This window comes from Mya arenaria, chromosome 15 (genome assembly GCF_026914265.1).
Source record: "Mya arenaria isolate MELC-2E11 chromosome 15, ASM2691426v1".
NCBI classification, from domain to species: Eukaryota; Metazoa; Mollusca; class Bivalvia; order Myida; family Myidae; genus Mya; species Mya arenaria.
Window position 1 is genome coordinate 48,021,388 of NC_069136.1, and position 12,893 is coordinate 48,034,280.

General features: G+C 35.1%; 1 protein-coding gene across 1 annotated transcript in view; it reads right to left on the reverse strand.

The window, feature by feature from the left end:
• Positions 1–212: 212 nt before the first annotated feature.
• LOC128219435 (ribonuclease H2 subunit B-like) overlaps positions 213–12,893 on the reverse strand; it is a 16,811-nt gene continuing 4,130 nt past the window's right edge. Inside the window, exons 3-8 of the mRNA XM_052927244.1 lie at positions 10,631–10,695; positions 10,348–10,438; positions 8,650–8,731; positions 6,188–6,242; positions 4,739–4,813; positions 213–3,137 (exon numbers count right to left, since the gene is read on the reverse strand). Coding sequence (XP_052783204.1) covers positions 3,042–3,137; positions 4,739–4,813; positions 6,188–6,242; positions 8,650–8,731; positions 10,348–10,438; positions 10,631–10,695 — 464 coding nt within the window. The 3' untranslated portion in view covers positions 213–3,041. The remainder of the gene's footprint in view (positions 3,138–4,738; positions 4,814–6,187; positions 6,243–8,649; positions 8,732–10,347; positions 10,439–10,630; positions 10,696–12,893) is intronic.

Consider the following 12,893-nt stretch of genomic DNA (forward strand, 5'->3'; position numbering starts at 1 on the left):
AATGGTTGTGACCTATAACTTATTTAGGAGTAATGGATAGTAATGAAACTTGGTAGCTGATGTAAAGAGCTAAGCGACAGAAAGGTATTTTCATAAACCGTATTTGTCTATATGGATGCACATGTCCTAATAGAAGCTCAGGGTCTTTTTGCCAGTCTATTGGGGGGGGGGGGGGGGGGGGGAATAGAGTATAAACACCTTCTCAAATACCGTAACTATTAAATTTTTTATTCATGGCTTGATAGTTTTCTTAGTATTCTTGTAAAAAGATATTTTTATATGCATTTTAACAATCTGACTGAATAAAAATCAAACTGAAATGTACTGTAGTTATGAGACAACAAATAGCAATAACACCATTTTATCATTGAATTAAATAACAACAATGGGTCAAAGCGCTTCAAACAAGAGCTATTTGAGAGAAGTAGAATAAGCTTTGCTTTCGTTTTAATCCATCATGTGATAGTAAAACATATAATGTTGCAATCTGATTGTTGATATAAATATTGAACACAATATGTTTAAATTAAACAAGAGCACCGCGGAAAAAACACTGTCAGTTATTTTACTTTCAGTCAAACAAGGGAAACAACTCAACAATTAAAAAAGCCAGAGTTATGGGCCTTGCTTGCTTATTGTCAATGGCAATATGAGTTTCAAGTTTATATGAATATCTTGAATGTGTTTCAGTAATGGCAAAGGTTTAAGTAATTGAAGACCACAAACAATTAACTGCAGTCATCAATGCTGTTACAAAATCTCCACTACTCTTCCTTGGAAAATCAGACAAGTTTGAAATGAACTTGTTAATGCAAAAATAGCTAGCACTGATACGAAAAAGTAAAAATAATGCCACACCAAATAAATGCTTCGTTCGAAGGATTTACCGAACCTTCTATTTCTATTTTACCATTCTAATTCTTATTTCATTCCTGAGAAACTGAAACAGTTATTTAAAATGAACATTCTGTGGGAAATTTGCTTAAAGTTACACTTATAAAAAATACAATACATTATCATTCTATATGACAAAAATATGTACAAAAAATATTCAAAGCTACTGTTCTTAAACAAGATGGATTTTTTTTTATTTCGCTCACTTGCTCTTATTGCTTTAATACCGTCAAAATCCGAAGAACAAACAAGAGCTGTCACAGTATGTGACGAATGCCCCCGAATGTGACATTGACCTATGAACAAGGTCAGTACATGAAAAGTTGATCTTGCCTTCACGTGTCAAATACATATGGCAAGTTATTTTAAATTGCCTCTAAACATAAAAAAATACCACCCATACTTGACAACCTACACTGTTATGTCCTTATAAGCAGCATTCCATTGTGAATAAACACAAAGTGTGACCTTGAACTTAGAGGTAGGGACATGGGTCTTGCACTTGACATGTCGTCTTGGTATGCCGGACACATGTGGCAAGTCATTTTAAAATCTGTCATTACAAGAGAAAGTTACAGCCTGGACATGACAACCTATACTCTTTGTCCTTATATATGCAGCATTCCATTGTGAATAAACACCCAAGTGTGACCTTGACCTTAGAGTTAGGGACATGGGTCTTGCATGTGACACGTCATCTTGTTATGTGGAACACATGTGGCAAGTTATTTTAAAATCTGTCCATACAAGGGAGAGTTACAGAACGGACACGACAACCTATACTCTATGTCCTTATATGCAGCACTCCATTGTGAATAAACACTAAGTGTGACCTTGACCTTAGAGGTAGGGACATGGGTCTTGCATGCGACACGTCGTCTTGGTATGTGGAACACATGTGGCAAGTTATTTTAAAATCTGTCCATACAAGGGAAAGTTACAGCCCGGACACGACAACCTATACTCTATGTCCTTAAATGCAGCACTCCATTGTGAATAAACACTAAGTGTGACCTTGACCTTAGAGGTAGGGACACGGGTCTTGCACGCGACATGTCGCCTTGGTATGTGGAACACATGTGGCAAGTTATTTTAAAATCTGTCCATACAAGGGAAAGTTACAGCCCGGACACGACAACCTATACTCTATGTCCTTATATGCAATACTCCATTGTGAATAAAAACTAAGTGTGACCTTGACCTTAAAGGTAGAGACTCGGGTCTTGCATGCGACACGTCGTCTTGGTATGTGGAACACATGTGGCGAGTTATTTTAAAATCTGTCCATACAAGGGAAAGTTGCTGCACAGACACGACAACTTATACTCTATGTCCTATATGCAGCACTCCATTGTGAATAAACACTAAGTATGACCTTGACCTTAGAGGTAGGGACATGGGTCTTGCACGCGACACGTCATCTTGGTATGTGGAACACGTGTGGCAAGTTATCTTAAAATCTGTCCATACAAGGGAAAGTTACAGTCCGGACACGAGTTATTGAGCCGGACACACGGACAGACGGACGGACGGTGCGATTTTAATATGCCAACCTTTGGGGGTATTAAAATTATACTGTTGTGGCCTTGAATGAATTAATAGTTAACACTTTACAATAATGTACTAATTTGCTCTTTAAAACTAAACTATTCTAGCAAAAGTCTTCGTAAAATTCCAACAGTTTCATATCATAGATTATATTAATTAACATTTGAAACAAATACGGCAAGAAAATATAATCCCTCTCAACAATAAATCAATCACAAATAGTCAACTCATAAAATTGTAAAGCACCACAATGTCAAGTTGCTCAGAACTTTGCTAAAATTAACAACCATATTAAAGTCATGATTGTTCACTTTAAAAATCTGTACTGCCCTCGTATTAAAGAATACACATGTGAACTGCAGCATTTCTAACTAGATCTAAGAACACATGTCAGCTGTACTTGTTTAAATTTAATATATTAACACATCATCATCAATTTCATGTTTAAAAGTTAACGACAATGTTGTTCAAAATCACGTTGTTAACTTTAACAATGTTCTAAACATTCCGCCCAATGTCAAGCCCTTCAGTCTTACACTTTTATACCGCATAAGTAAAGAGATTAACTCTTCACTGTGCCTCCTGCTATATGTGCAGTTCTAGGACTTGGGTTTGGGAGAGAAGAATGCCGTGAGACTTCTCATTCCCGTCTTGTCAGTTTTCTCCAGCTTCTTCTGGGCTGTTGTCTGTTTACCCTGGGAATATATTTATGTTCAATAAGATATCTAAGTCATGAACCTTAAAGTGACACTCTTATTCAAAATCAATACATATTCATGTAAAACATGCATACATTTTGAGTGATAACCCCTTAAATATTTACTAAATAATGCACTTTATGGAAAGTATTAATTACTATTAACAATATTATATTTGTGTATTTTATAGCTGAAAACTCAAAAATATTAAATGATTGGTGAATGCTAAAAGATTTACTGTGATCTACTATGGTCTCATAAAGTAGCAATACAGTGTTTTCTGCACATTTCTTTCAAATTAAACACGGTATCCTCCATAAGATCTATTGTTTTCGACATTTGTTCATCCTTTTTGGTATATTAAAACAATTTTTTTAAATATGTTAAATCTTATTTTTGAGTATTATCTATAAGTTGCTTAAAATTGCTCGGGTCACAACCATCAATGTACTGTTAAAACCTATATAAAAAAAAAATTCTGATAAAAATTCTGACGATATTTTCATTGAAACACCGTGTATGCCAAAAACAGGGTAATGCCTGGAATTTTACAATCTTAAGCCTTACGATCTTCAACGAAACAGGGCCCTGAAGGTATTTACACAAACTGTACAAGTACAATGCCAAAAAGTACATCACATTGGTTCTTTAGCAAGCCAAGAAGAGATTTTGCCAAGATTTTACAAGCCTCAGGTACAATTATAGCACAGACTGTCGCAAGCAGAAAGTTGCTAATTAATAACATTTGTGCATATAACATGTCATTGTAAATAAGTGTACAATATATCACGTAAATATCTTTATTCTTAAAATATTCACAAGTTACTTTAACCGCTTTCTTATCAAATCAAGTCCAAAATTCATGAGTCATTACTGTAAATTTAAAACCTCATTCTGTAATGTTTTTTATACAATTTTCTACGATTTCTCTGAAGTGTAATGTTTTGTTAAACAATTTCCGATGATTTCTCCGAGGTGTATCATTCTACAGTTCAATGTGTTCTTATTGCATAGTTTTTGCTCGTTAGTTTTTGACATTTGAATATTTCAAAGGCATGTTCTTCTATGACTTAGCAATGTGTTTAAATACATCTGTTTTGTGTATCCATCAATATTATGAGCATACACTCTTAAACCTAATTCACAAATTTTGATTAAAAACAAAGATTAGAGAAAAACTAGTTTTAATTAGAGAATTTGTATTGTCTTATTAAAAACTGTTCATGTATATTTTTACTGCAGCATCACCTAGATTTTGGCTATCTAATAGTCTAGTTTCCATATGACAAAATTGCTTATTATCTACCCAGTAATATCAATTAAAAAGAAAACAAAATATTAAAGGACACTTTTATTCGTATTTTCTCTACTAGTCTGGCGGCCTTCAGATTTAAAAAACATGTGGAAAACTAAATGCAGATACAAACAGGCTAAAGTGAAGTTTGGATTCATAATATACTGAATCAGGGTAACTCAGTTTCATGGTATACATGGTATATATTGTGTCTGCCTTTACACTGGTAAGTCAAAAGAGCCCAGCTGAACGCGGTTGGTGTTATTATGAGCAGTCCTTACAATATCAATATTAATAAGTAAACCTTGGAGTCCTTTTTTTCTAGTACAACGTTCTTGCTGTAGTCTTCAGTTGGTGTAATGTCCTCAAGCTTGATACGCTGAAATAAATTTCATTTTCATAACATTTCTTAATTGTTTGTAGTAAAACAAATATTGTATAGTAATAATGCAGCAAATTTAAAAGAAGGTGCACATGTAAAAAATAAATTTCACTATTCCCACTGTATGCCCATTCAAAATGTTAAGCTGTTTCATCAAGAATCCTAGGAGTGATTTCCAACAGTACAGTAGAATCCTAGGAGTGATTTCAAACAGTACGGTAGAATCCTAGGAGTGATTTCAAACAGTACGGTAGAATCCTAGGAGTGATTTCCAACAGTACAGTAGAATCCAATGAGTGATTTCAAACAGTACAGTAGAATCCTAGGAGTGATTTCAGCAGTACAGTAGAATCCTAGGAGTGATTTCAAACAGTACAGTAGAATCCAAGGAGTGATTCAAACAGTACAGTAGAATCCTAGGAGTGATTTCAAACAGTACGGTAGAATCCTAGGAGTGATTTCCAACAGTACAGTAGAATCCAATGAGTGATTTCAAACAGTACAGTAGAATCCTAGGAGTGATTTCCAGCAGTACAGTAGAATCCTAGGAGTGATTTCCAGCAGTACAGTAGAATCCTAGGAGTGATTTCCAAACAGTACAGTAGAATCCTAGGAGTGATTTCAAACAGTGCAGCAGAATCCTAGGAGTGATTTCCAACAGTACAGTAGAATCCTAGGAGTGATTTCCAAACAGTACAGTAGAATCCTAGGAGTGATTTCCAACAGTTCAGTAGAATCCTAGGAGTGACTTCCAACAGTTCAGTAGAATCCTAGGGGTGATTTCTAACAGTACAGTAGAATCCTAGGAGTGACTTCCAACAGTACAGTAGAATCCTAGGAGTGACTTCCAACAGTTCAGTAGAATCCTAGGAGTGATTTCTAACAGTACAGTAGAATCCTAGGAGTGACTTCCAACAGTACAGTAGAATCCTAGGAGTGACTTCCAACAGTACAGTAGAATCCTAGGAGTGATTTCTAACAGTACAGTAGAATCCTAGGAGTGACTTCCAACAGTTCAGTAGAATCCTAGGGGTGATTTCTAACAGTACAGTAGAATCCTAGGAGTGACTTCCAACAGTACAGTAGAATCCTAGTGACTTCCAACAGTTCAGTAGAATCCTAGGAGTGATTTCTAACAGTACAGTAGAATCCTAGGAGTGACTTCCAACAGTACAGTAGAATCCTAGGAGTGACTTCCAACAGTACAGTAAAATCCTAAGTTTGATCTCATACCTAAGCCAGGAGAGATTTTTAGCAGTGCAGTTCTACTCTTTAAAATATCTCCTCGATACAAAATCACTCCAAGCATTCTTGCTGATACAGCACCCTAATCAGAGTTTGCACAACAGACTGTTAAACATGCAACCTTACCTTAGATGGTGGATTGGCAGCATCTGAAGGCCTCTTCTCAATCACAGCTGGTATTCTAAAAATTAAAATGGCATAAAAATACATGTATCAAACTTATGATGAGAAAGATATATTACCTTGTTCAGATAATTATCTACTTAATTGAAAAACAATCCAACTTTACAAATGGAATGCTGATAAGTGTTGAAATGATAATAGAACAATTTCAATTATTACCCGATGCCCTATATAAATGTAATTCACTATTTTCGACTATTTTACAAATAGTAATCAACATTACAAAGTTCTGAACTGTTGACTGGTTAACAGTATGAACTGTTACCCGTGCTTGAGGCTACGTCATAGGTACATCATGGGTTTTACCGAGATTCTAAAAATAAACTGCATAATTTATTTTTTAAACTCTTGAATTTTAAGTATTGGTTTTGTAATTTTAATTAGTTCACAGAGAATACCCAAGAAATTTCAAGCGCTTAATCGTCTATATAAACATAAATATATTTGCTTTACAAAAGTATTTATCTTTTCGTGTTTGAACAATAATATACAATCAGGTAATAAAACAAGAGGCCCATAAGGGCCTATGCTCTACTGGGTAATAAAACAAGAGGCCCATAAGGGCCTATGCTCTACTGGGTAATAAAACAAGAGGCCCAAAAGGGCCTATGCTCTACTGGCATGGCTCTTGTGGTCATTTTTAATCCAGAGCATATATGTATGGGTAAAAGGCAACAGACATATAGTTCATGTTTTGTGTTTGGGTTACCTGAAAACGTTGCATGTTCAACATCTGAGCCTAGAAAGTATTGTAAGCAGATTAGTTGCATGAACTATTTCAATATGTGCCAAGTAAAGGTCATCTGACAATAAAAAAAAAGGCTTTCAAAACTGTACTCATAGTAAAAATTTCTGTAGTTTTAAAAATTAAAAAAAGGTTGGTCAAAAGGTGAAAGTCATTAGGGCATCCGAGGACAACTTTGATGCTCATTTGCAAAATTGTAGACATGGTCTAAATATCATTGCTGAAGGTTTAAGAATAAAAAAGGTCAAAAGGGGTGGGACCAGCTTTAGCCCCAGGGGCATATTTTGAGCCTTGTGGTGCCTTATTCAAAATAGCAAGTGTTTGCAAAGCTGGTTCCGACAAAAAGATTCCCAATTTAAGTATACCTAACCTGTGAACCCCGTGGGATGGCCAGTAATGACCCCAAGGGCATAATTTAAACAAACATCCACAAGCAATTGTGCTGAGATGGATGCACAAACACACAAAAAGATTTTCAAACCTTTCCCAATTTAAGTTTACCAAACCTGTGAACCCTGGGCGTGGCCAGTAATAACCCCAAGTGAATAACTTGAACAAACATTTACAACCAATTTTGTTAAGATGAATGCGCGAACTACAGACACTTGAGGCTAAAAAATGGCCTTTGGGCTTTCAACAAGAACAAGGCAGAGAAATTCACAAAATCAACTGCAGAACCAAAAACAAATCGTCTCCCTTAATCCTAGACTTGACTTTAACATGTACATGTAAACTTGGCTAAAATAGAATTTGCTCATGCAGACCTGGTTAAAAATAGGTTAACTAAAAATATCATTTTTTTATAAAACTTTCAAGGCCCATAATCTAGGCATGCCTGGGCGGATATGGCTGGTTTTCGAAAGGAACCAAGCTCTAATTGATATCTAAATGCTGTACAAGTTTCATCGAGATACAATCAAAACTAAAGACTGAATTGCGTTAACAAGAAATTGTTTACAGACACATGGACTCACATACTACGTACACATTACTGTCCCATAAGCTCTTCTGTATATAGAGCTATAAACAGTTGTTGCATGGACATTTGTGTAACAGTCAAACTGAATTTGTCCATGGGTGTCCGGTATGATATTCCAAACTGTTGCCATTGGCCTTTAGGCCTCGAGACAACAGTTCAGAAGTCATTCCCTCCACCTCGGGACAACAGATTGACTGTTACACAAATGTCCATGCAACAACTGTATACTGTAAATGTAACAAAGTTATGGAAAATGTAATACTAATATTCATTAGGAAACATAAAAAAAAAATGTTCCGCAATCATGATGAAGAAACAAAGCAATGCAGAGCTTTTATAGCCAATCACCAGTTTTACTCTCCATCATTCAGGTAAATGTGTCGTAGAACCACTCCCATACTTTAGAACAGAACAATGACATACAGATGTCCTTGGTAAAACTAGTTTTTTGCAACATTTTGGGAATGTAAACTTTCTGATTGGGGAAAAGAAATTGATTAAGTTTGTGTCTTTAAGAATTCACCGATTCTTCCATTCTAAAACAGTTTAGGAATTCACTTTATATGAAGTAATAAATAAACTATAAGGAATTTTATTTTTACTTTTCGAAAAAAAAGTCAGAAAAAGCACACACACTAAATCCAACAGAAAACAAGTCAATCCAAACCCTAAAACACGTACCCAAGATGTTCTCTCAGTCTCGAAGCAAGGTCGACGGGAAGGTAGTCCGACACAATTCCAAAAGCGTAACGCAGGTACTCCTCTGAAACAGTGTTAAAAAATATATATATATATATAAATTGATAAAAAGCAAATGCCAAAGCTTGTTTACTATCATAAAAAGCAAATGCCAAAGCTTGTTTACTATCATAAAAGCAAATGCCAAAGCTTGTTTACTATCATAAAAAGCAAATGCCAAAGCTTGTTTACTATCATAAAAAGCAAATGCCAAAGCTTGTTTACTATCATAAAAAGCAAATGCCAAAGCTTGTTTACTATCATAAAAAGCAAATGCCAAAGCTTGTTTACTATCGTTTTCTTTGATTCACAATCCCCAAGAAGTATACTTATTTCCCAACTATTGGACTCAAAATTCACAAACCTAAAATATATTGATTTATATCCCACTAAACAAGTAAAACTAATACAGATAATGATTAAATGCAGTCTTATTCTCTTCAATTTATTCCAATCAATGATCTAAAAAAATTTTTTCCTTTACTTCTTTATTTGAAATATATACAATGGTAATGAGTTCACAATTTTAGGTGGTTAGTTGCTATTTTCACAATTCTAAGGGCCCTTGCTCCATTCACAAAATGGCAGAGTTCCCACTCATTTAAAATACTACGTAAACCACGCAAATTTTCTAAAAAAATCACGCAAACATTTTTCAACTGGTACGAGATCGCGCGCATGCGAAAATCATTTTCGTTGGAATCCCACACTGCGTTCTAAAAATAGACATGACATTAATTGGCTAAACCCCAGATTCTGCTTGGTGAAGTCATTACAGTGTTAACAGATTATAACATTTTACGCTTGAGGAAATGAATGATAAGCAGAGAAACATTTTTACTAACCTACACACGGGAATTCCGTCTGCATCAAAAATGTGAATGCAATCGACGCTGACAAAGTTGTAACTTCAATACAAAACTCACAATTTGTTATAATGTAACTTTTTAATATATCTTTTTTAAATATTTATTTATTTCATACCCCCAAAATTGCATTTTAACCCCAATTTTTGTACCCAGGGGGTATTAGTTTACCCTTGAGAAAAATAGTAAGTGGGAACTCTGAAATGGGGAAAAGAAACACTGAGCTAAAAAGAATGTTAGTCCAATTCTTGTTAGTCACAGATTTTTTTTTCTTCATTGTTTAGTGTTCATTTGTAAGCCTGGTATGTGTAATTGGACACAGTGGTAAAAAACATTACATAATAGGTCCCTTATCAATTTTTGAAAAGACTGTTGTTTTTTCAATATACAAAAGTACTAAGTTTGATGCTTCTGAGCAAACAAAGCATTCAGACCTTTAAAGGGCATTCTGTTTAAAGCTTTGAGAAAAATCTTGATAAAAAAACAAGAACATTGGGCATAACATAGCAAAAACATCAGCCAAAGTAGCATTAGCCAGGATCATTGGAATATCCTCAAGTATGCATATGTATTGTATGATCCAAGGTTTCTGTGAGCATTTGGCTGTAATGTTTAATTCATTTCATCCACTTCTTAGCCTGCTTTTTGCATGCCGTTGTGGCCAAGATTGACATTTAATGCCAAAGCTAATAATAGGGAATTTTTTAGTTCGAAGATCAGAGAAAAGCTTTATTTTGAGCTTTCATGAAATCTGACTGTTTATCCTTCAACCCACCATGATTTGCCTTGCTATGAACGAGATCTTCAGCCCTGGCTCCAGATACACAGATATTCTTCTGAGATAGGCTTCGGCTCAGCCTCTCTGTCTGAAAATGGACAATAAACTATATGAGAACAATTGGACATACACGTACAAAAGCCCATAAACGCTCAAAATCTTGTGGTAGAAGTTAATGTGTTTAGTTTTATACAAACTATAAAGATTATCAAAACATGTATAGCATCATCATCATCATCATCATCATCATCATCTAATCATAATAAGTTTAAGTATGCACCTTTAACTTAAGCCAGGACAGTGTTTTCTCCTGACTGTACTTGTAAGCCATCAGGTCATCATCTCCTGTAATGAATACAAACTTGTGAGATAATAAAAAAACTACGCCTTTTTTCACTAGGATAATGAAGAGATTAAGAAAAGCTACTTCTGTGTATGTGCGGTATTCTTTTTCAGTTCATCCAAGTATGTGTACATTGTATAAATGTCAAGTTATTTGTCGTTAAGCCTTGCAATTTTATGAACTGCATTGACAAGATCCAAGCAGTTCTCTGGTGCCAATAATTTCCTGCCATGTACTTAAGATTACAACTCTCAGTGTCCCTATCAGGTCGTAACAATAAAACATCTATCATGTATACTTGTATTGTACTTGCTCATAACCAGCGCGATCTTCTATAACTTTATATTCGTCTTCCATAGACCTATCCATGAGATGGGACGTAAGACATATCAGTTGGGTTCTTGAGCAAGGAATCTCCCTGAACATTCTAGGACCTAAAAAAAAATTACATTTGGTTGGGGTTACCCGACCCTACCTAGGAAATAGGCCTACCGCTTTTATAGTCAGTTTGAAAAAAAATTGAAAAACTTTTTTTGTATTGCTTTTCAATATGTAGTTTAAAACCTTGAATGGTTTATTCAGAAGATTACTTTAACATCATTCTCCAATGATGAAAATGACATTCTTATATAAAGCCCAATAAAAATAAATAAATAAAAAAAGCCTACCTACCGTACCTATTTTTGCAAAAGGATGTAACCCTAACCAAACCTTTTTTTTAGGCCTTAGTACTGTACACATACTAGGTAAGAAATGTCAACTGGGTTCTTATTTCTTGCTTACAGGCTTTCAAGTGACCAATAACAAAAAAGTAGGGATAAAAGTAGGATTTTTTTGAAAAAGTAGGGTAAAATAGGGATATTAACAGCAAAAAGTAGGGAAAGTAGGGCTCTTTACTAACCCTTCTGGATGCAAATAAATGATAACTAAACATATTCATCAATTGTGATAAACATGTAGTTATCGTTGCTCAGAAACCAGTGCTTTTTAAAAGAGGGATGTCTCTGACTTGTCAACATGCACTAGTCACTCATCCTCATCCTAGAAAATGCAATCCCATGAAATGTATCTTTAATATCTTCCTACATATGAAGTTTGGTCAAGATATGTCAACCCTAACTAAAGTTATTCAGTTTTGACTGTTTTTCTATTTTTATTATCAGTGACCTTCACCTTGACCCTAAGAGCCCCCAAACGCAAACCGATGAAACGTATCCTTTATATCTTCCTATATATTATATGAAGTTTGGTCAAGACACGTCAAATTTAAAGTTATTCAGTTTCAACTGTTTTTCTATTTTTAGTAACAGTGACCTTGACCATAACCATATAGGGGCCAAACACAATCTCATGAAAGATATCCATAATATCTTGGTCAAGAAATGTCTGACAATCCTAGCTTAAGTTATTCACTTTCATAGGTGAGTTTGATGCCGCCTGCCCATCCAACAACAAAGTAAGTCATTCTAATGTCTCTATGTGAAAACCTAGTTAACTAGAGTGCAGCAGAGCAAATGCCAATGTTCATGTATTTTTTTGTGGTCAAATGAGGGGGAATAACTTGACAATTATTAAAGAAAGAGTTGTGGGCCCTGCTATACATGTTTAGATTGTCTCTGGCGTCATGTGTCCCAAGTAACATTTCTTTTCTTGAGTGCATTTTTAGTAATAGCCAAATGGCCAAGGTCAAAGTACAACTTCACACAAGACCAACTGTAGTTGACACCTACACAAACCAACTGTGATTGACTGACTCATTTTTCAGTAAGCCAAGTCTACCAGCCTTTGAAATCCAAACGAGTTAAGTGGCAAAAAGTTATGGTATCGGTTATTTTAAATACCTTAATCCAAATAAGAAACTGAGACCTCATGTTAAATGACCTTGAATATAGAAGCCGTTCCTAGTATATTATCAATCTAGTTCCATCAAGCGCTCTTTCACCGATTTGAAAGTAAGATGCCAATGACACTCTGAGACAGTATCACTCCCAGGCAAAATCCCTTCAAGAGCTTCTGAATCACCATAATAAGACACAAGTTGCATTTGTCATTAAAATCAGACATAATACCAGATCAATGTAAAGCTTGTCTGGCACAGTCAGGTCTTTGAAACCCTCCTGCCTGAGGTATAATGTAAATTATTTTAAGTCTAACAAAGGCTTTCTTAGGACAGCGTGCTCGACTATACATCGCTTTGTCT